The following is a 24,773-nucleotide window of genomic DNA, read 5'->3' as shown; positions in this document are numbered from 1 at the left end:
GATAATTCCGAAATATTAGGTTTCAATAAATACCTTTTCCTCCGCCACCTCCCCAAGGGAAGAGCTGTCACGGCCAAGGATAATTAAAAAAAAATTATTCAAGTAGATTCTTAATACTCCAGTTGGCCTGCATTTTACCATGCCATTCTGTCTATGTTTGCATGCAGCTTTAACATGGATATGTTTTTAGTGTAGACTACTTATGCATGCAGTTTTTGCAATAAAGCCTAAAAAAACCAAAATGCTGTTTTTACAACCTTGCATGCTGGTATGCCTGTGCACTTCGCATGCTTTCAGGAATGGTGCATTTGTGTAAAGCTCAGCAAGCATATGTGCCTTTTTGATGGAAGTTTTAATTGCACACTGCTGTTCAGTGCTTTGTGTGTGAAAGTAAAGCAGACAACAGGAAACTTGAACCTGTTGCATATTCTGTTGTCTGCTTTACTCTCACGACAAAGGCATTGAGCACTAGTATGTGACTGAAATTTCCATGGCACATGCTTGCTGAGCTTTACACGAATGTTATTGGCAAGTTTTTACACCAATAGCGGGCCCTGCAAGCATGTTCCGGGAAAAGTCCGAATGTCCGCCTCCGGCTGCCCGTCGGACGTCCGTGGGACGCGATCCGGATCCACGAACGATAGTCCGACGGACGTCCGCTGTACGTATATCGAACATAACCGGACTTCCGTCGGATGTCCGAACACGGACGTCCGTCGGACGTCTATGGCCGTCTGGGTACTGGAGCCCTCAACTATTGTGTTCCTCATAGCCATAGTTGTTTTGGGATGCTAAACCAGATATATATCACATCGTACTCTGAGTGAGATGCTATTTGTGGTCAGTTAAACTAAATGACCAATTTTCTTCTGCATGGTACAGCAGCTGTACAATTTTATTTTAGCCTTCATGAAGAATATCACACTGGCTCCACATGCATGCCTTCTGTCGACCCTTGATATGTGTCACAATCACACACCCGAGTATGTATTTGTCTAAAGGCACCTATAGCATGCATGGAGGGGACCGTTACTTTCCATTTGTCAGAACTGAAATGCATGATCCACATCCTGTAATTCAACTGCCTGCTATTTGAACTGTCCAACATTGATGCAAGTTTCAAAGAACTGCAATTAGCCAATTAATCCAAGCAGGAAACCATGCCAAGAACTGCTTCGCGGTTTCATCTTTAACAACTGTTTGAGAACTAAAATTAGCCAAATGTTGCAAAACATAGATGAGAGGTTACAAAATTTAAAAAAACATCCTACCTGTGGCATGCAGGGTTTCACATCCTAAAGTGACATATGTACCTATGAAGAATACTGTAGTGGATAGCTCCAGACTAATCTGACTGCCCGGGCTTTGTACTTTGCGTTGACATCTTGCAGGAAACAGATGCATTTACATTTCACCTGCACCAAAGTGCGACTGCCATCACTTGCATTAAACATCACGACTTTGGGGCAAGTAGCCGAACGTGCCGCTGAGATGTCGCAGCGTGTACGTAGTACATGCTATACACGTCAACCTTTCCAGCATTAAAGCCGTCACATGCATGGCAGATATTCATTTTCATTTTTGGACTGACAAGTTTAAAAGTGTACCTTTTGTGTTTGTCTAGCATGAAAGTTGGGCGAGTGTTGTGTCCTTCTACTCTTGGTCCTCGTTTTTCGCGCTACCTACAAAATTAAAATGAAAAGAAGCTATGGAAAAATGAAAAAAAAAATGAATATAATATATTGAAAAAGCACTAGTCATTAAAACAAAGCATATTCGTTTCTTTATTAACGATAAAGTGGCCTTCAACAATAGGAAGGTGAGGAAGGTACTATGCCAGGCAGCTATTCTACAGAAACCTGAACCATATTTCACCTGTAGTAATGCGCATCTCGGCGGGGTGCGCTGGGAACTTATTTTTCGGTCCACTCCAACATGCGTTCCACATTTTTGAGCGCATCATCTGTGTTAACATCCTGGTTCAATTCTCTTGTGTGTGTATTGTTTTTTTTTTTTTTTCTTTTTTCTTTTTTTTTTTTTTTTATAACCATGCAGCGCCGGAGGTCTTCGGAGTCTTATAGCCAACTAGCCCGCTCGCATTAAGTACTACTGAGCGAAAACTGCATCATGTGCATTCCCATTTTCCGAGTTTTGAGCTCTGTAGTGCAGTCTGATAACAAATTGTCCATGACTTATTTTCGTCTGACTGTTGCACAGCGCGTCTAAATAAATTACCACTGCACCTAATAACACTGACACGCACGTAGAACATCGCCGGCGATCATTAACGGACACTGATGTCCTTCCGGACATCGGCGCACTCATCAGCACTCTCGTAGGACGTGATCCGTACATCACAGCATCTCACGTTAAACACAAACCACACGTCCAGTTGTACAACAAACACGAATATGATTGGGATAGAGACACGCCGGCTGTACCTAGCTTTCTCGGCGCCGCTTGTATATGTATATGTAGAACTTGCAGCACCAAACCTCAATGCGAGCAGAAAGCGATGCGTTACGTGACGCATCTCATCACAGATGGAAGTGAGGAAATTTTGAAGACTCAGAACTACATAACTATATATACATATATGACCGTCGTAGACGTTAATCCACACGATAACGAGGACCAAATGAGCGGGCGTGCGGGCCGCGGGCTGGCCGTCAACACCGCGATTACATGCGCTTGCGCTCTGGTCGTGCTTGCCACCCTGCCGCGGTCCAACTCACGTAAACCTATCATCATGCCATCACGTAGTCTATCACCCATTCTAGGCACTATTCTTGCCACTGTACTATTCTTTGTAATTCACATTTCACGCATGCAGTATGTAGTACTTAGCTTCCACCTCGCAGACCTCGTACCAACTTCGATTTGGCTACATATTGCTACCAAGTTGTTGCTACAACCACATCTGGGGATCTCGGATCCGTCCGGCTTTCCCGATGAATCCCAAAATGCGTTGGTTCCGTCGGACGAACTATAGACGAACCTATAATTCCGATCGGGCCCGTCCGCCGTAACCCTCCCGGATCCGTCCGGCTTTCCCGACGACGTAAACACCTGATCGGGTCCGTCCGCCGTACCTCTGAAAAATATTTCCCGTATCCGTCCGACGTATCCCGAAGAAAAATAATTGCAACAAAGATCAGCTCACCAGAAAAATCGTAGAAGCGTTCAATATACTATTCCAAAAAGAAGATACGTGCATCAGTGCGACCAATTGTCAGTGCCGCCTCAGTGTTTTTAGCTGACAAGGAAATGCAATTCCTGTCTGTCAATCTGTGAATGTCGCTCGACGATAACACTGATTGCTTCCATGTATTTTCAATCGTTTTATGTCTCCTCTTCATTGTTTAGATAGTGCTTATATTGCCTTCTTTCATGCAATAAAAGTTCAGTTGTGTTAGCGCCTGTCCCGCGTGTCTCTGTGTCCCTGTCTGTTTAGCGCTATGTTGCAAGAAAACCGTCACCAACTCGCCCAAGCTTCCATCCTGGCAAACTTCATTCCTTCCATGGGGCTTTTCTCTATTGCTTCCTCTATGTCTGCTTTGAAAGGTTATGTATACTTGCGCAAAAAACGGGACACAAAAAGGCACATAAACGACATGTACGGAGCGCTCCGTACATGTCGTTTATGTGCCTTTTTGTGTCCCGTTTTTTGCGCAAGTATACATAACCTTTCAAAGATGAACCAACTCGCCCAAACAAGAGTATTACTTCTATGTCTGCTGTATATTTGTGCTATTTGATCGTCGTTTAATTTTGCGTTTACTTTTTGTTAAAGTTACATTTCTCTTTTCATCAGGGGCCCCATCTGCAGACTAATACGTTTATGATCACTTCCCAGACTACGCTGCCCTCCACTTTTTTAAACAATGCCGGTAACTACTTCGCGCAAGGGGCGCAAGCGCCTGTGTATGACACAACTAGATGCATGCGAAAACCGAAACCGAAAGTAACAATGCGGCCTCCGAGATTTGGTATTTTGAAGCGCCCCGCTGGCACGCTTCACCGACTCCGCTGCGCGCCGCTGTGCTCACAGCGGGCTGCTGGAGCCGTATGGGAGTGTCCTTTCTTTATATGCATAGTGGAAGTGGTGGTGGTCTGAGTTCGTGCGCGCGGCACTCTTTGACGTGTGAGGGATGAGTGGTGCAGGGTATCCGCAGGCTGCGCTTCTGGAAATGTCGAAGGTCGGGGAGACGCCGACACCTCAAGACGTTACCGACTACGGTGAGCAACGGAAACGCCCATTTGGCTTGTTTCTTCGCGTGCACGTGAGAACGGTGACGCGGTGTCTTCAAGGGTGCCTCCTTTGTGTTGCGCGCGTGTATCGAGCAGGCTGGAACGACTGCTGTGTCCTTCGAGACTGCTCCTATGACGTCCTGACCGCGGCGATGCGTTCCGGCTAATGCTTTTCCGAACGAAGGTCGTCCACTTCGTTTCTGTTCGCATCGCGTACGACATTTGCTTGCCTTTCGTCTGTTTTAAAAAGTGACGACGCTCATCACTTAGTTGCTGGGCGCCGAGTCACGTGGGCGCAACTTGTTGCCGCGCGCTCTTTGCGTGAGCAGCTGCGTGCGTGTCAGATTGTTTGGCAGGATCTGGCTGCAGATGGACCGCCTTGCTTCTAACGGCAGTGTTCGTCAGAAGCTGGACGGTGCTGTGAGCGCAGGGGAGGGATGAACCCTCAGCGATTATATAGTTTTTCACCCTGTTTTTTATACATTGTTCTCACATATGGCGCCAGCTATCGTGCGCGTCCACTGAATTTTCGTAGCAGCGCTTGCAGTGCTCTTCGTTATTGGACGTTTTTTCGTAGTGATCTCAGTAGCATGCTTTTGGATGTATACCAGAGCCGGCTAAATTTTCTCTCCGAAGTGCCTGCCGCCCATTGTGTTTTTACTGCTAGTCCGCGTCTTTTATGCGCTATTTTCAACTCGATTCCGCATTGGGAAGGCCACGTAAAAATAAACCCAACATCAGAATGAAAGGTGGAAAGGCGATTTGAATGCAGAAACGGCGGAGGAGAATATGAGAAGGTCCCTGTCCTTTGTTGGAAGAAAAATAACTGTGCTAGAGCCACTCATTTTCCCAAAAATGATAGCAAGATGATTGTGGCTGTTGCTAGCTGCTTTGTGCTGGATTTGGTGCGTTACGGGAAAGCATAATTTGTTTTTGCGTGGTACTGTATTGTGGGGAAAAATTAACATTGTTTTTCTGTGGGGTTTCTACGCCTGAATATTGCCAGGATGGAAGCTTGGACGAGTTGGTGACGGTTTTCTTGCAACATAGCGCTAAACAGACAGGGACACAGCGTCCTGTGTGTCTCGCTGTGTCCCTGTCTGTTTAGCGCTATGTTGCCAGAAAGCCTGAATATTGTTCACCTGTTGACAGTTGGCAAGCCTTCCCACTTATGCTGACCACTCCATATGATTGTCTGCTGTTGGCAAGTTTCCCTTTTGATATCCCCTCCGTGTGATAGGCCACTGACGATTAATTTTGATCATCATGTTTCATGCCAACCGCTTGGCTTGCGTAGCATGTAGTGCAAAAGGATAGAAAGGGTACACAACACAGGCGCTAACTTCTGACTGAAAGAAACTAAGGTGACCAAGACAAAACGTGACACGTAAAGACTAACAGGCGCATGCATCCGGAAGAACCAGTGAACACCTTAGCTTTTGAACCAACTGCGATGTTTGTTGGTTGTGGAGTTTTAATGCTCACCCTTGTTTTTGGATGAGTTAAAAACTGACACACGAGGATTTTATTCTGTGCAACGATTTATGTTTACTAAATACCAGTAAACCTGCATACTGCTCTCCGAGCTTGAGAAAATTGAGCTGCTTACTGTTATTTCAGCCTTTGTTTTTAATGATTTTTAATGGGATGTAATGGCCGCATATTGCCATTCCGCAAAACCTGCAACAACGGAATGAGTCTCCAAAAAGTAAAACATAACAAAAAGCTAGTCAATAAAGCCTTATGTTTTGGGGAGTATACAGTGCAGTACATAAACTAAAATGCATACGCAATAAAATAGTTTCCTGGATTAAAATTGCTTGCAGTAATCCACTGATCATGCCAGTTGCGTCAGTCGTTGAATGAAAACGGATAAGAGTGCATTTAAAGCCCGCAATCCCTGTTGCTGCTGGGGCGCAATGGATTAACACTACTTATTTCAGCACTAAATAAAATGTGTTTGAATCCTGTGAGTGCAATTTTTAAAATTCATAACATTCAAATAAATTACATCTTTCCTAGGGTGTGTTCCCCTTTAGGTTGCATAATGTTACGTTCTTTATTCTTAATAGCCACAAAACCAGCCGTGAACGCAATTGGTTACACATGCTTCTTTTTTCATCAATCTGACTATAGCCACTGCAGGGCCTCTCACATATTCCTCCAATTAACCTGGTCCTGTGCTATGCTTTCAGTTATCCTCTTTGCACTACTACACAATGCCTTCAGTGAGTGTATGTTTCCTTTAGGTTGCATTCAGAGACACCTCTCAGCAACAATCGCCGTTTAACTCTCTGAGAGATGATCAGTGAGGAGAAAGAAGTTATGGGACCCTAAGTTAACTTGTTCAACATACCAAAGATGGCGCGACAGATGCAGCTGATGTATTAAGCTCTCTGCTGTAATTTTAATCCAGAAAACTGTTTTATTAATAGTGCATTTCAGTTTGTGTACTGCATTGTATGCTTGAACAAAGCTTTATTGACTTGTTTTTTGTTGTTTTATTTTTAGTGATGTCCAGCACTTCCGTTGCTGCAGTTTTCTGGGAACGGCAATAGGCATCGTGACCCCTTGGAAGCAATCGTTTCTCTGTCTTGTCTGCGCCATCAATCATTCCATGTAAACCATGCTACTAGATGTTCATGTTGCCAACCAGGCTGTTTCTAGAAAAGTTGTTTGAAAATATATTTTTGGGGCGTCTTTGTGTCATGAAATGAATTAACCATTCATGACCTGTGTAATTATGGCTGCACGGTTAGCTACTTGTTGTCTTTCTTATCAGGAGTATGAAATCACAGATTGGCATTCACAAAAATGAAGCATCGGAAGCCTTTTTGCAGGTTGACAGCAATTAATATCTTTGCTCCATAGAAGGAGCATTTTGTAGTGTCAAGAGAAGGTACTAAAAACACAGCTTATTTGTGATTGAAACAAGAGTATGGGTGGCCAGAAGTGACTTAGGATGGTGTGAACCCTCAGGTGCTGTAGTTGTGGCATTTTGGCCGCTTTCTATTGCTTGTGTGCGTTCACAATGGCATTAAAGACTTCACCATTGTAGAAACCTAGAACCTTCTAGTTTTTTACGGCATGCCATCCTTATTCTATGCACCAACGGTGGGTCTAGCTTGAGGACAGTTCTAGATTGCCAGTTTCTACATCATATCCGCTAGTGTGCTAATCGTCTGATGATCAGATTAACAGGCATTGTAGCCCAATTTTTGCTTAAAAGCTAAGTATATCTTCCGTGCTGCTGTCCTGGCACAATTACATATCAGATATCGCTCATTCAAGAAAATGTATGAGCAGGTTCATACATAAAATAATGCCATTCCTTCACTTGTTGATTTTGGGTTAAAATGGGCTTGTTAGTTAGTCCTGCATTCACAGAGGAAGCACACGTCTAGACAAACTGCAGCGAATGAAATGTGCTCCCATAGCTGCTTATGTGCCATTAAACCTATAACCACAATGAAGTATTTAAGATGGTGTGGCGATGAAGGTGCTGGATATCTTCCTCACCCATATGAGGTAGTATCATAGTGTTTGTGCCGGTTGGTTTTAAAGCTGAGTAGTGTCCAGTTCAGTTGACATATTCAGGGCTGTTATGCCACGGTTACCGCTTCATACAAAAAATGCAAAACAGCTTTGCGGGTGACAAAAGCTAAAAGTGCAAAGAGAGCGTTGCTTTTTACTGAAGGAAACCGTGACTCATGAACAGAGTTTCAGGAGGTTTACCTCATGGGGTGAGTTTGAGGTCGTCATTTGGTTACTCTGTTGGAGCCATTGGACGACCGGATGCTCTCTCACAGCCTAGCCTCTGGTCTCCTTGAGGCAAGCTCCCCATTTTGCCAATAAAGCTGCTTGCTCAATCACCCAAGAATGCTAATTTCTCAGGCGGCGCTACTTTTTGCAGTGTTCATGCCAGTTTCCAGGTGCTGGTGTCACGGCTGCTGCCTTGCGTTCGATTAAGGAGGATCCCGCTGTACATTACACGAAGACCTAACAGAAGCTGCAGAAAGAGAAGAAAAAAAGAAAGGAATCCTGCACAAGACCGTATGAGCCTTTTATCGGGGTCTTCCTTTTAGAATAACCTTTTTGGTCTCTTGCTCCTTGCTTCTTGTTCACAAGTGGCCCCGAACAAGTGCCGAAACAGCGCAGCACGAACGCTTTACGTGATCAAAGGTGAGACTAACGGCAGGAAGGGGCTTGTGCAGGTTAGCTGTTGTTAAGCAAGAAGGAAGAGTAAAAAAAAAAGAAAAAAAAACTTGGCGGCTTGTACAAGAAGAAAGCCCAATGAAGGCTCATTGTTCGTCTGCCGAATCCGATTGAACTTGAGTAATGCAGGAGAAAGGAAGAGGGTGAAGGATTTAGTAATTTCTTAATATCAGCTCTCTTAGTAGCCATTTGATTGGGGCCTTTTATTTAGTCCCAAAAAAAAAAGAAAATGAGATATGGCATTTTGTGCCTTGCATGATTTTAGGAGCCAGTATTACTGAAATGTTTTTTGGTTCTACATTTTTTATCTCGGCGGACAGATCAGTGGGAAGATCAAATGTCTGGGTAATATTCAAACGTCTACCTTTTTTTTTTTCCAACCAAATGGAACCGATCACATCGCTGTGGAATGCGGTACTGCAGTTACTATTTGTGCGCTCTAGGGTGCGCAGTTGACCGTTATTTTTTTTTTTCTTGGTGTGCGGCATTTGTTTGTACATTCGTGAGCACTTTCTTTTTTCCCTTTCTCATATGACATGTTCGCGTGCTGTTCACTTTTTCGTTACGGAGGCGCATTGGCCACGAACAAGGAGGCGCCCATCAGCCGCCGCCATCAAGAGGCAACCAGGAATACATAATTCTCTGGCGTGAGGATGGTAGTAGTGATGATGATTGCTAGTCAGCGGCGCATTTCGGGTGAGTGTGTACTCAGCATTTGACAGCATTGGACTATACTCGCGGACGAGATTTTTCTGGCTGCCAAGGCTACGGGGGCGGAGCTTTCTTCATGGTGTTGCCATGTAGTTCTGGCATATATCCGGCCTCGGGTACGGTTTCGATATCAGTTGCGCCTTTACTGAATGTCTTCCGAGCCTCCAACGAAGCAGAAATGTCTTTCCTTACAGTGCTAAAGGTCTAAGTGAACGTAATATCACGCGCTACGTCCGAAACAAGCGTATTGCAAAAGTGCACAGAAACCAACAGGTAGACGCAGCATTCATTCATAAATCTTTGTTCATAAGGATGACCTGAGGCAGAGCTGATGCGTTTTGACTTTGGCTGCACAGTCGCGGAAACTTGTCCGGGAATATTAGATTGGACAGGATTGGTTGGGGTGTATTTCACTGGGCTGAACTGTACTTGATTGGATTAGATTAGACTAGATTGGATGGGAGAGAAGTAGACAGCGCCAGGCTACAGCCAGATATACACATGTTTTCGCTATGTATATCCTGGCCTAGCGGAGCTAAGTCACGGCCAATTTTTTTACGGTTTCCATTATTCCTTTTTTTATGTGCGCAGTAGGTGCAGCTTGCGTGCAATTCACTTCTGAAAGAAAGCATGCCCCAAGAAAGCTCGCAAATGGTCCCCTGTTTTGCACCAGGTTGGGACAGAAGTTTCCGTGTTCGTCTCTCAGCGAGGAAATATCTTTTTCGCCTTAATCTGTTTTGTTCTGTGCGTCTTCTCTGGTTTCACTGCAGCTTCCACAGTGCATCCAGTGAACACTATGGCAGAGTGATTTGTTTCCCAGCTACAGAAAGGGCTGACTAAAAACTGAGCTTTATTGATAAAAGACGAAGGAGAGGAGGGAAACAAGTGGGGGTTCTGTGTAATGCAGGCAAACAAAGTAGTCTCGTCATAGGATAAAAAGTACAACAGAGAGATAAAACCACTAAATTACGGGGGAGGGTGACTCTGAAAAGTTAAAAAGAAAAAAGAAGACTAAAGCTAACAAAAAGGTTTTGAGAGCAAGCACGAAGGCAAGAGGAAAGGCCAACAAATGATAGAATTGAGCGAGACATTTCAACTGTCAGTGCTGATGCCTTGTGATCAACCATTGCCACAGAAGCATTCTTGACTGGCACAGACTACGTCACACGCGACTTTTGATGTCTCGTATCACATTTGGGCTCCTCGTTGTTAACCTCTACGCACACAGAACTGGTCTTCTTAGGTGGCAACTTTCTTGAGGTTTTGCGCATGCGTGTATGGAATAACGACTTTTCGGACACTTCCTTCCGTGGGTGAGCCAGATGTTCGGTTGCCACAGCAACTTTTCGCACACAGCCGATAAAACCTTTGCAGGATAAGCGTCGGTCTGGCTTTGTCTGGCAAAGCTAAAGCCCATCCAACGCAGATCAAAGTGCCCAAGATGCCACTGCTCGCTTGACGATCTTCGAGTGGCTAGATTCGTAACGAAGGAACTGTTTCTTGGCGCTCATACCTCCAACAAACGTGGGCCAACAACCGGATGTTAGTGAGGAAGTTGAGATGTGAAGGCCAGATCAGGACAACAGGCATGGATGGTCTACAGAATGTTGCCCTTTTAGACACAGAACAAGAAAATGGTCAACGTAGCGCAAGACCGCCAGCACTGGACTGTCGCAATCTGTATATTGTACCCACACAAGAGCGGGGCCACCCGAGAGCCGATGCTGACACCACTTTTCTGGATGAAATACCTCGAAAGATACCGGTAAATTGCTAGACATAATCTGCGAGTGCTTGCCAAATGCCAATCTTATTCTTCTTGTTATTTCCTTTTCATGGTCCGGATCTGCGGTTACTACCTGTCCTAAGTAGACATATTCGCCTACTACTTCCAGTACTTCGCTACCTAATGTAAACTGCTGTTCCTTCTGAGGTTGTTGAACATTACCTTAGTCTTCTGCATATTGATTTTCAAGCCTACCTTTCTACTTTTCCTGTCTAGGTCATCAATCATTATTTGTAGTTCATCTCCCGAGTTGCTTAGCAAGGCAATGTCATCAGCAAATCTCAGATTACTGAGGTATTGTCCATCTACCCTTATCCCTAACTGCTCCCATTCCAAGTCTCTGAATACTTCCTCTAAGCAAACTGTGAATAGTACTGGGGAGATTGTGTCTCCTTGCCTAACACCTTTCTTTATGGGAATTTTGTTACTTTCTTTATGCAGAACTATGGTTGCTGTGCAGCCACTGTATATATCTTCCAGCACTTTCACGTACGGCTCGTCTACCCTCCTACCGTCGCTAAAGAGGAAAGTATATAACAGTTGCATCTTACCTGTACTCACCTATGGCGCTGAAACGTGGAGGCTAACCAAGAGAGTTCTACTTAAGTTGAGGACAACCCAGAGGGCTATGGAACGAAAAATGGTAGGGGTAACGTTGAGAGATAGGAAGCGTGGAGAGTGGGTCAGAGAAATAACTCAAATTACCGACATTCTAGTGGAAATTAAGAAGAAGAAATGGACATGGGCAGGACATGTAGTGCGAAGAGAGGATAACCGATGGTCGCTGAGGGTAACAAACTGGATTCCAAGGGAAGGAAAGCGTAGCAGGGGGCGGCAGAAAGTTAGGTGGGCGGATGAGATTAAGAAGTTCGCAGGGGTCAAGTGGATGCAGCTAGCACAGAACCGGGTTAAGTGGAGAAATATGGGAGAGGCCTTCGCCCTGCAGTGGGTATAGTCAGGCTGATGATGATGATGACCTCGAAAGAGACGACCGTTGTCGTAGGTGCAAAGCAGCTCCAAGAAGGCATTCAGTGTCCTACCGGCTGTGCTCTGGAAAGCTCCTTGCTCCTTGTCCTTGCCTTTACGGTCAAAAGAGGCGCGGGATCCCCATTACGGTTACCCGTCGTCACTCTATGAGGTTTGAGAACACAGTTAAAAGTTGGGCCGGTCAACCCGCGAAGCACGTGTGTCGGTGTGTGATTGAGGAATAAGTTCAAATAGGCCACTTTCTTCTACAAACAATTGAATGTTTATAAATAGTAGTCCAAATTACACTGCATAATAATAGAGTACAATAAAAAAACGCCATGACAAGGTATTAATAAAAGACGAAGAATTAAATGACAAGAGAAAAAAAACCCGACAATGTATGGGCAAAAGTTATATCAGGTAAAGGTTAACAAAAGCGAAAAATAATGTTCCATTGAACAACAGTCTGGCGAATGCAATTCTCACGGCTTTCTTGTTTGTTGAGGCGTCGAAGGCTCGGCGGCTGTACAGAGAACGATGCGTCGGGCCCCTAGAAACACAATACGCTGTCACAACACACAGTTGTTTCACATAATTCAGGCGTAACTTTTAAGGTGCAAAAGCGGCAGATTGAGCCAAGTACACGCGCACAGCAAATCTTCAGAAGTCCCTCCGCTGCCGCTCAGGCCAAACCAGTCCATACCTCACAGCTAGGGAAAAGCAAGCGTGAATACTGCTTTGCCGAGGGCAGCTCCAAGCCGGCACTCGTTTGAAACCACGCTGTCTACGTTGGCTAGCCTGCCTGCTCCTCCTTTCAACCTGTCCCCACTAATAGGAAAAAAGGCAGTGGCTATTTTCACACACGGAGGAAGTGACCTCAATGACGTCATTGAAAAAAAAGAGGTTGTTCTTTAGCATGCGTTTGTACATAATAATTATAAGAGAACTACCATGTGAAGTAAAATAATATCCTTAACGTTAGCTTTTTTGTAGAACATAAACGCAACTTTATTCGTGCGTGCGTGCCCTAGTAACGTTGTGCGTGCCCATCCCACCGCCGCTAGGTGGCTAGGCCAGCTAGGAGGCGCACTTCCTCCACGCACGACCAGTCTCAAGGGAGAGACTGGCCGTGCTCCATGCCTATGCCCGCACCCACACTCGGCAACCGGCTACTTCTGTGTCGGGGCTGCGCATATGCGCTGTGGCATTGGCGTAGTCGCATAGTGTTGGAGTGGTGTTGGCGGAGAATAAAAGAGGAGATCGAGTGGTAGAGAGACAGGACAGATATTGAAGTGTAGTAAAAGTAATAAGTTGAAGTAGTCGGTATCTGGTCCGTACGTGATTGTCTTAGCAGTCTGCAGAGCTCATCACTAAAGGCGGGCGTGTGTACTGCATGGCTGCATATTATAGTGCACACAATAAGTTCGGGTGCGCGGGCAGAAAGAAGACCCGCTGCCACGGTGTTACCACGGTCTACACAAAGGCTTTGAGCCCTTGAGTTCACGTACAACACACTTTAATCTCAGTCCACATGTCCTTCCTTCTTGAACGTAATTATGCGCACAGCATCGCGCAATTTTTTTTTTTTATGAACGAGGGGAACGCTGGGAGCCCTACCACTTTGCTTTGACAAGTTAAAAGTTCCCATCACACGTTCGTGCATTTTAACGCGCACGGATGAGGCAAAGTTGTGGACACGCAAGCGCTTATAATTGTGCATTCTTTTCTCCGCGGCAAGTTTAACCCAACACTAGTTATCATCGATTAGAATTTAACAATCTATGCTGCAAATTAAAGATCAAGAAATGGTGTTGGTGATGGTTTGTAGCCGTATGGCTGCGCGTGGGTGGATGCAATGAGTAATTACTCCCTTATTACAAATCTACTCCACCTTGAGGGATTCCCCTAGATATTTGACCAACACCATTCCCACTTCGAGTTATAGATCAATTCGCTCTCGCCCTACCATCTGATCTGCTGACCGTCCTGGTTAGCTCAGTCGGTAGAGCGACTGCCCCGGAAAGGCGGTGGTGCCGGGTTCGATTCCCGGATCAGGACGAATTTTTCTTTAACTACGAAGTTTCTGAGAAAGCTGTATAGCTTTCTTTTGTAGCCGTATGGCTGCGCTTGGGTGGATGCAATGAGTAATTACTCCCTTACTACAAATTTACTCGACCTTGGGGAATCCCCTAAATATTTCACCAACACCATAGTAACACGTGCGGTCTGGTTTTTGTGTTTTATTGTTTCTGTACCTTATATAAATGTGTTTTCTGCGATTAAACTTTAGTTGAGAGTCAGCGCTTGTTCGTGTTGTTTCTTCCTGTCGTCCCTGTTTGTTCGCGCAGTTTTTTTGGATGATGTATCACCAAGTAGGCTGCAGCAGTATGTGGATCGGGAGCTTCCGGAAGTGCAAGCTGGGTTTCGCAAGGGCAGAGGAACTAGAGACCAAATTGCTAACCTTCGCTGGATCATGGAAAAAGCAAGAGAGTTCCAGAAACCCATCTACTTCTGCTTTATTGATTATGCGAAAGCGTTTGACTGCGTAGATCACAGCAGATTGTGGCAAGCTCTCCAAGAGATGGGAGTTCCAATTCACCTCATCTGTCTCCTCAGGAACCTGTATGAAGGGCAAGAGGCCACAGTCAGAACTGGGCATGGTCTTACTGATTGGTTTCCGATCGAGAAAGGAGTGAGGCAAGGCTGCATACTGTCGCCCTGCCTATTTAACCTATATGCAGAGTGTATCATGAGGAAGGCCGGTCTAGACGAGTCTTCAGATGGAGTGAAGATTGCTGGAAAATGTATCAACAACCTTAGATATGCGGATGATACCACTTTAATGGCAGAAAGTGAAGTGGAACTCAAGAGACTTCTGATCCGCGTACAAGAAGAGAGTGAGAAGTTTGGGCTTAAACTGAACATTAAAAAGACAAAGATCATGGCGTCTTGCCCTATCAAGTCCTGGAGCATCAATGGACAAGAAGTGGAAGCTGTGACAGATTTTCTGTTCTTGGGCTCCAAGATTACCTCGGAAGGAGACTGCAGCCATGAAATTAGGAGACGCCTGCTTCTTGGAAAGAGAGCAATGGTTAGCCTTGACCGCCTAGTAAAGAGCAGAGACATTAGTCTGCCAACCAAGATCCGTATAACTCGTGCTATGGTCTTTCCAGTTGTGATGTATGGATGCGAGAGTTGGACTGTGAAAAAGGCTGACCGCCGAAGAATTGACGCGTTTGAATTGTGGTGCTGGCGAAGACTCTTGAGAGTTCCTTGGACTGCCAGAAGATCAAATCAGTCGATATTGTCGACCATAAACCCTGACTGCTCATTGGAGGGTCAAATTCTAAAGTTAAAGCTCAGCTACTTCGGTCATCTGATGAGAAGAGAGGAGTCGCTGGAGAAAGATTTGATGTTGGGAAAGTTTGAGGGTCGCCGGAGAAGGGGTAGGCAGCGAACGCGTTGGTTAGATGGCATCTTCGAGGCACTGCAGATGAAGTTATGTGATGTTAGGAAGATAGTGAGAGACCGGAAAGCGTGGCGTGACATGGTCCATAGGGTCACGAAGAGTCGGACACGACTGAACGACTAAACTGAACTGATCACCAATTCGCCCGCTTAACTATCCTGTTGAATTTCATTTCTAGTACTATGGGCTCTGTTACGTACCCTAACCCTCTTCCTGATGACCCGGCTTTCCTGGCCTCGTTGGTTGCTGTGTGTGTGTGTGTGTGCAAAGCTTGTGTCTTCCTGGTATGCAAGGAAAGGTTTGTGTCCAACAGAACTCCAGGCGATTTGCGGGTTCCTGCAACCGTCCAAAGGACATGCACGCCGAGTGTGTAAAATCCTGTCTTCGGAATGGTGGCATCAAGGCCGGTTTTTGAAGGACCGCCTGAGAGTTGCCTGTGAGCACAGCGGAAGTCTACATTGTCGTGTGCACGGAGTTCTTGTGGAGTAGGGTTCGACCGAATCTCCCGTCAAGGAAGACGACCTCGCCGCAACCAGGAAAAGTGATTGTACTTGGTGACACGCCACTACCGAAATCGCATGAAGACCTTCTCCGGATGGGCCCGAAATTCTGTGTTGAGCTGCACCTACGCAGGGAAGATAAGGTGACCCTGTCGCGATCGATTTCTCGCCTGGCACCTGATGAGTCTCGTCCCAGGTGCGTAGAAGAGTGTACAGCGGTGTTAGCGAGGACTTCTACGGGGGTCAAGCATGGGAAGGGATTCGGGTCACTGATCAACTTCCTTGTCTCGAATAACTTGCGACTGGTAACTGCGGATAAAGAGGGTTGTTTTGTAGTTTTACCTGTATCGTTGTTTTCGGATAAAGCATTAGTAGCCATCGAGAAGAACTTTCAGCCGATCTCGGCTAAGTTACAGAAGGTAAAAAGCAGGGTTGTGCAACTGCTTGAACAATTGAATCTGGAGCGACTTAAAGGCAGTGTAATCAAGGCAAAAAGTAACTGTTTAAAGATTTTCTTCTCTGCTAAGACACATAAAACCGGATTACCATTTAGGGCCATTGTGACGGAGAAGAGTACCTGGCAACATGAAATTTCTGGCTATTTACAGAAACATTTGGCAGCTTTATCTATTAATGATCCTTTTAAGGTACCAAACTCTGAGTGTGTCGTCAAGTTCTTACAGGAGCAAATCCCAGGCTCATGCTCAGCTTTTAGCATAGACGTGGTAGATTTGTTCTACTCTCTGCCGTACAAGGAAATGATGACTGCTGTTTATGATTGCATCACTTCGGACAATGATGAGGAACAATTCATAAGTGTTTGCGGTATTTCAGTGTCTGGGTTCCTTGAACCGTTGTCTTTTTATGTGAACTCTACCTTTGTTGAATGGGAAGGCACACTCTATACCCAGAAAGCGGGCGTTTGTATTGGGTCTAGAGTAGCGCCTGCTCTTAGTGAAATTTTTTTGTCATTCGTGGATCGAGGTATCCAGAAAGATTTGGTTGGGACACAGTCCCAAATTTTCAGATACGTCGATGATTTTTTGATTCTCATTGAAAAAACGGACTTTGCTAGCCACATGTCTACGGTGTTAGAAGTATTCAAAGCTAATTCGTGGGGTTTACAGTTCACCACTGAGCGCTTGTACTGTGGCTTTCTTTCATCTTGTCCTTTGTCTTCGTGTTCGCGCTGTTTATATTAATAATGAATAAGCACCAACTCGCCCAACAAAGTATCTTTGTCACCACTGAGGTACCGGTTGATAACAAGATGCAATTCTTAGATTTGTGTTTGACTGAAGGGAAGGGGCACATGTGTTGGAATTACGCACCACGGGCCAATAAACCGCTGCTGAACTATAAATCGCATCATTCTAAGGTAGTGAAATGTGGAATTGTTGTTTCATCATTGTCTTCTGCGTTGTCAAAATCCTGTCACCATGTTATGAAAGAAAGTTTCGATAACCAGCCTAAGAGACTTCGGGAAGCGGGTTATCCAGCTGAGCTTCTAACTTCGGGTTGCAATAAAATAATCAAAAAGCTTAAATCGCCGGCATTGCTGCCGCCTTCACAGAAAGAACAGAAACGGAGAAAGTTCGCAGTCCTTCCCTATGTTCATCGCCTTTCTCATGGTCTTAAAAATGTTGCCCCTAATAAGCTCAATAAAATTTGTTCAGTGACGTAGAAAATAAGTCCCGCAATCATAATAAATCTGTAGCGTCTTGTGCTGTTAAACACGATAAAAGATTTGTGCCGTGCTCCAAAGGGGTAGTTTATAAAATTCCCTTGTCCTGTGGTCAGATATACATTGGGCGAACGGGACGATGTATTAACACACGACTCAGAGAACATCTCAACTCATTAGAATCTAATCGCTCCACTAATCTAATTGATCATTGCCGTGAGTGTCAATCCTGTTTTCCGTCCTTGCATTTTACTGACATTTTGTACAAACACTCCGACCAGTTGACCAGGGAAATAATCGAGGAGTGTAATGTGGCTAAGAAAGAAAGATTGTGTGTCAGCAAACCTTCCCTGCTCCTGCGTGACTGCGAGGTTGCATATCTGGACATCACATAGTAACACGTGCGGTCTGGTTTTTGTGTTTTATTGTTTCTATACTTTATATAAATGTGTTTTCTGCGATTAAACTTTAGTTGAGAGTCAGCGCTTGTTCTTGTGGTTTCTTCCTGTCGTCCCTGTTTGTTCGCGCAGTTTTTTTGAATGATGTATAATAAAGCCTGCTCCGTAGATTTTCCTTTTGGAAAACCATATTGACTCTGTAATAATGTTGTGCTTATCAAAAAATGATGTTAGCCGGCTATGAATGACACCTTTAAATATTTTTGATAGCGTTGAGAGCACGGATATAGGGCGATAATTTGCCAGGTTCTCTGTTCCGTGGAAACACTCCTGTGGAAGATTAATAATATAGGCCAAACAATGAGATATCACTGCAGACCAACTCTCGGGCCAATGTCATCGATTCCAGGGGCCGCATTGTTTATTAAGAGCTCTACTTCGTGGGGAGTTGTTGGATGCATATAAATAGATATTGACTCCTCTGCAATGTTCAGTGCTGCACAATTATTCGAGCCAATGGTTATAAAATGCATGTTCATAGCATTTGCGAGATCGCTGCCATCAATTGTGATTTCTGTAATGTTATTTTTTCTTCCAGTGAGCGCATTTATTGCATCCCACACGTTTCGAGGCTCTTCCCTTATGCTTTCGAATTTACTATGAAAATATTCTTCCTTTCTTCAGATCAGTGTGTTTCGGTATTTTTTAAATTTCAAGAATACAGCTGGTCTCTTTATAAACTCATGATACATTTTATCCTCTATTTTTATGCGACTATAAAGGAGTGAAGTCATCCATGGTTTCCGGAATTTTTTGTTTCTGCGAGAAGTGACGCTTTCTCCTGGAACCGCTGCATCATAGGAGGCACGTACGTAACAAGGCTAAAAACATGTCAAAAGCTTTGTCAGCGTCTTTTTGTTTGTAATTTCCCTCCAACTCTTTCGATTAAGCGTACAAAGTACTGCAGTGTTGCATCAGGGATTTTTCGACGCAGATGAAGCCGCGCATCTGGATCTTTTTTACTTTTCTTTTGGGACACTGCTATAAAGAATAATGGCAAGTGATCGCTCAAGTCTGATAAGAGCACGCCAGAATGAAATTCATGCCCCTGTAAATTTGTTACGCATATATCTAGTAATGTTGCACTGTTTGTAGTTATTCTTGTTGGCAAGCGTACACTATTTTCAGAATTGTATTAGAAAAACAGCGTTTTTAGTTCATTTGCGTATACATCATTAGAGGATAGGTCAATATTTATGTCACCCAGAATCGCATCAATGCTGCATTGGGCCAACAAAGCAGAAAAATGTGTCAAGAAATTGGAAAAATTTTCTTTTGTGTCCCTGTGGTGGCCGGTGTACACTAAAATGACAAATTTTCCAATTGGTGCTCGTAGGCATTTGATATCTGGTGATACAAATGAGAAGTCTCTTTAAAATAAACTGGAATTCCTCTCGCGATACACGTGCCGAGGGGAAATGTGGCGCATCATCGGGAGCCGTAATCCGGAGCCAGGACGGTCGAGAACATGGTCGAGAAGAATGGCCGGCAGATACAGGCAACGCGGGAAAAGTTTCATCACATGACGTCACGCGCTCCTCCTCGCTACGCTCCGAGCAGCGTGAATGTCCCGTTGGGGAGAACCCAGTGTGCGCTGCTCGTTTTGCTGCCGCCGGCTAGTAGATTTTTTTTTTTTCAAGCATGTTGCGCACTTTGGCCGGCGGCTGATAGAAGCACGGTGATGAAGGCGAGTTCAACCAACGCACATATCGCGTACGTATGGTGTCACACACTGACAGTTGAAAACGAAACCGTTTCAGCGCAAAATATTAAAAAAAAATCTGCTACCGCGCTTCTCAAGTTTAACGGTAGCTTACAATTCAGTCAAACCTGCAAAGAAATCGCACAGACTGCAGCTCCCGCAGCCTAGTTAAATTTTTTTCAAGCATGTTGCTCACTTTTATCAACGGCTGACGGACTCAGGGAGGTGAAGGCGAGTTAAACCGACGCCGAAATCGTGTACGTATGGTGACACACCATGACAGCTGAAAATGGCACCGTCTCAGCGCCAAAAACAAAATGACTGCAACCACCCTTCCCAAGTTTACCGGTACCTCACAAGTCAATGAAAGCTGCAAGGACAGACTGCACCTTCCGCCGCCTAGTTAATTCTGATCTGCAGCTGAAGTTGAATATACATGGAAGACAACTGCCACGGCCGCTCGATGGAAGCGCACTGGGTGCGGCCTGCTGCGTCGCGCCACCGTCAATGGGCAAGCGCGTCCTTGGAGAGTTTACAGTTGCGCCGCTATTTCTGCTGAGGGCGCCACTGTTCGGGGACACGTCGCCGCCGGGGTCGCCGGCTCTGAGCGCGCGGTTTGCTTCCTTTCTGGGCGCACTCGCCTCGCGTCTGCGTGGTAAACGCAAACGTTTTTGTGTGCGCGTGTGCAAGCACGTTAACGTTGTGTCTGGATGCGTTTGTTTTTTAAGGCGAAAGCCGTTCTAGGCTCTTGGAGCGAAAATCTATGCGCAGAAGCTGTGCCTGTTATCTGTGCGCTGTGCACTGGTGTGCCAGCCGCAAAAGCGGACGTGCAAGGAGGGAGAGTAAGAATGAAAATGATTGATAGTGATAGGTAATCAATAAAAGTTATAAATGGACATTGATAGAGGTAATGACTAATGCTAATGACTAATAATGGTTAATAATGACTAAAATGATTTGTAATGACCAGTATATCAAACTACGACATGTAATGACCGCAATTGATTAGAAATGAGAAAGTGCTTAGCGATGTGTGGTAATGACTAATAGCTAGGCATGACTCATTATTACTGTTAATGACTACGAAATGACCAATATATGAAACGACGACATGTAATGACCACTGCTGTTTCTAAATGAGTAACCTGCTTAGTTATGTGTAATAAGGACTACAATGACTACGCAGGCAGACGCATGATGACTGAGAAACGACCAATATATCAAACGACGACTTGAAATGACGGCAAACGATGAGAGGCAAATGATAGGAGAAGAGTAGGCTTTCGCCATCCTGCGCTTAACAGACATCTAAGAGACCCTCAATTTTATCTGCTGAGCTCGCTTCAGGCAAAGACAGCAGCGAGGAGTGGAAATGCACTCGCTTCCTCTGAAATGAAAGCGGCGCTGAGGTTAAAAAGTCCAGATGCTGAAGCATAATGCCCTATCAGCTGCCATTGAATTTGCTACAAGGGACAGAGTAGATTGAGATCCTAAGTGGGATCTCTCCCGCATCACTAATGTATCGCGGGTTGCTACAAGGGACAGCAGATTGGACTTGTTGGTGATTAATTATAGGTTAACCGTGCAAACAACGTGACGGGAACACAGGAGAAGACGGCACAACCGCGCTAGTTGTGTCGTCCTCTTTTCCTGTGTTCCCGTCACGTTGTTTAACCTATTTAGTTAACAGGGAGCTGGCCAGTGAACTAGCATTTTTAGCGATGTGTTGTGAAGCAGATGAACACGATGAGGTAGCACCAGAAGCTTTTCTCGCAGGTGATGTTGTGAGAACATATAAGAAAAAGCTACGAAGTTTTTTTTTTTATATAAGCATGCAATTTGTTCTAAATTTTGCCGCGCTAGTCTGCATGGCCTTGCAAGTAAAGAAGCCTGTGCATACAACATTTGTTTATACTGTTGAGACTATTTGAGCCGATGCGATAAAATGAAAAGCCATGTTCCACAGAATATCCGGCGCCCGCTCTGTCGGCGGAAAGTCGAAAAAAAAAAAAAAAAAAACCTCTCTGGTAAGAGGAACTTTAGTTGGTGATATAGCCAGAAACCTTTGGCGCAATGAGAACACGACATGTTCAATGTGGCAGGAGCTGCCAAACCAGACAGTCAATAAGATGTAAGGGTGAAATGGGAATTATTGAAAGCAGGACCCTTAGATCCCAAGTCAGGCACATTATATATACTCCTATAGGGCACGTTCGTACGGCTTCGGTAAACAGGGGTTTTATATAGCTATGTGTAGGGTGCTATTTCATATAATGCGGTGGCTTAAGGCTGCGTTCTAATGATATGCGACAGAGGCAGTAATTACGGGATACGGTGAATAAGCAGGTAGCAAAGTTCGGGCACTCTAACGATGCTTCTTAAGGAGACTTAAGAACCCCAAGTTTTGTTTATCACTACCAGGTTGTTGCTTAATTTATGCGATATTTAGTAATGGTTTTGAGGCGACATGTCAGTCGAGCAAGAGCCTGTTGCAGGAAATATGAGTCAACTGGACAGTTACAGGTTAATGAAAATCAAGGACAATGGAGGCTTGATGTACCCCGCAAAGGAAATAATCAAGTTCTGTTAGCTTACGAGCACCTTCATTAACAGGATGATGAAGTCTGAAGAGGTCCGGCGAAGTAGCAAGCTGTGTAAACTTTTGGTTTCATCATTGTTTTCTCACTGTACACAGTACCTGCAGCTAATCTATAAAAACAATGTTCGTGCCCATGCTGAGGCCCTATGCAAGATATCGTTAAGTTGCGGCCCCCACTGATAGCGAGCTGGGCTGGAAATGTCAACAGTGGAGCGATGTTTATGGCTATGGGATAAACTTCTCTCAAGAAAGGTTTTCCGTATGCAATTGGTACTTCCTTTTTTTGTGTGGCCATTAAATAAGCGTACTCGGCTGCTCGCTGAATCTCGGCTGCAGTTGCACTCTGACGCGTGAACTTTCTTGTGATCAAAGCTAAGAGTTTTTAACAACAGCAACACTCTATGCGCGTTCTTCCATTGAAAATTACGAACCAGCAAAATTGTATGGGTTTGCGAGCAGCCAATAAAAATAGTAATAAAAACTTTCGGCGCATATACGTGGTCCCTTGAGGCAGACCGGCTCTATCAAGCGAGCTTACTTTGTCCGGTCATGCAAAATGCGGGAAGCCATGACGGATAGCGTTCTGGCGTACAAAGTTTAAGGTCTCCAACTGAGTCGAAGATCCCAGGTTATCATCTAGATTTAACCTAATCAACATCTTCATATTTCCACCGTAATATTTGTCAGAATGAGATAGAAAGGTTGATTGCATGTCGCATTTTCGCAGAGGTTGCTCATAATAGGACATCTTTTTTATTGGATAGCGCTGGCAGCTTAGAACAGGTTGACATCAATTTGTGTATAAAAGTTATATGCAGGAATGAGTAAATGGTATGAAAATGACACGAAATTCGCGACATAATTAAGTGGTTATGCATTAGGCTACCATGGCAGCTGAACAGCTTCGAATTGTCACAGCCGGGTCACATTTTCATGTGACAAACTGGATCCGAATGCAACATCACGGTAATGCGAGCTTTCCAATCGAGTTGCCTTGAACCACCGTCCCTATAAGTTTTTTGGGGTACACTCCAGTATACACCATTGCCGAGCAAGCGCTAAGTGCTGACACACTAGACATGACAGTATATACTAATTCTTGTGGCCAAATTGTGTGAAGCGGAGTTCTTATATCCTTAAAATAAAAGGCTCCTACCACGCCTCCTTCAAATCGCAGCCAGGCGCAGCTCTCCGCGCGCAGCTGGATGGAATATAGGAGCGTCCCTGGGGTGGTAGCTATCATGCTCATTTTTCTCCATATATCTTAATTATTGATTTAGAATGGTTAACTAAACCATCATTCTATTGATTAAATTTTTGTTCCTACATTACTAACATTATGTCACTTCTCTGCTTTTAAGCCACCAGTCTTCCAGTCGTCTTTTGCTAGTTTCCACCGCCGGTTTATTCACCCGGCCACTGTTATCTCTAAACCCCAGAGCTTCAGGAACAGTGATTGCGCCTGCATCAACTTCCGGATGGATACCAGTACATTCGAGTATAATATGGGCAATTGTTTCACTCGAGTTTCCACATACAGCACATGCGTCATCTCCATTCTTAAATTTCTTTTCGTAGCAGCGTGTTCTAAGGCACCCTGATCTAGCTTCAAAAAGTAGGGCACTGCCTCTTGAGTTATCAAAGAAATCTTCCTTCCTGATCTGCATTTTCCACTTTCGGTATAATTCCACACTCTGTTTCTTTTCCATCGAATTTATCCAATTTTTACCTTCTGTGTTCACCTATTGCTTAATGCTCTTTATTTCTCCGTCCTTGTTACTAGCATACTTACTAGTTAGTTTCCTAGTTCTTTTCCTCCATTGTGAGTCAACGCTTTTTAGGTACAGGTATTTAAATACTTTAGCTGCCCATCTGTTACTGTCCAATTTCCTCAGGCGTTCCTCATATAATATTTCACTCTGAGCTTCCCGTACTTCGAAAGATGCCCAGCCCATATCTCCCTGTATCGCCTCATTTGTAGTTTTGCCGTGGGCACCTAGTGCTAATCGTCCAACGGATCTCTGATTTGTTTCTAATGTCGATTGTACCTCTGATTTTAGGCACAAAACCGCATTTCCGAAAGTAAGTCCGGGCACCATAATTCCTTTCCAAATACCCCTCAAAACCTCATACCTATTGTATCCCTACAATGCCTTATGCTTCATTATCCCGGCATTCCTTCGCCCTTTGGCCTTAAGTGATTGCTCATGCTTTCCAATGTATGCCAATCCTTCGTTTACCCATACCCCCAGATATTTATATTCTCCTACTCTAGGTATTTCAAGGCCTTGTATTTTAAGACCCTGATCAGTTGAGCCGTTGAAAATCATCAGACCCGACTTAACTGCGCTGAAACTGAAGCCTAGAGCGTCCCCTTCGTCTCCGCAATACTGAACTAGAGTTTGCAATTCTTCCAGACTCTCAGCTAG

The 24,773-nt window shown here is 44.7% G+C and overlaps 1 protein-coding gene across 2 annotated transcripts in view; it reads left to right on the top strand.

The window, feature by feature from the left end:
• The first annotated feature begins 4,041 nt into the window (after nucleotides 1-4,041).
• Ctl2 (Choline transporter-like 2) overlaps nucleotides 4,042-24,773 on the top strand; it is a 353,598-nt gene continuing 332,866 nt past the window's right edge. The window contains exon 1 of one of the 2 annotated variants that reach the window (XM_084575765.1): nucleotides 4,042-4,239. In XM_084575765.1, the coding sequence (XP_084431891.1) occupies nucleotides 4,152-4,239 (88 nt within the window). In that variant the 5' untranslated portion in view covers nucleotides 4,042-4,151. The remainder of the gene's footprint in view (nucleotides 4,240-24,773) is intronic. The other variant, XM_084575780.1, reaches the window with a different exon arrangement.

Source organism: Amblyomma maculatum, chromosome 1, assembly GCF_055883805.1.
Source record: "Amblyomma maculatum isolate TAMU_Amacu chromosome 1, ASM5588380v1, whole genome shotgun sequence".
Classification (NCBI taxonomy): Eukaryota; Metazoa; Arthropoda; class Arachnida; order Ixodida; family Ixodidae; genus Amblyomma; species Amblyomma maculatum.
This window is presented reverse-complemented; position numbering and strand designations above follow the sequence as displayed.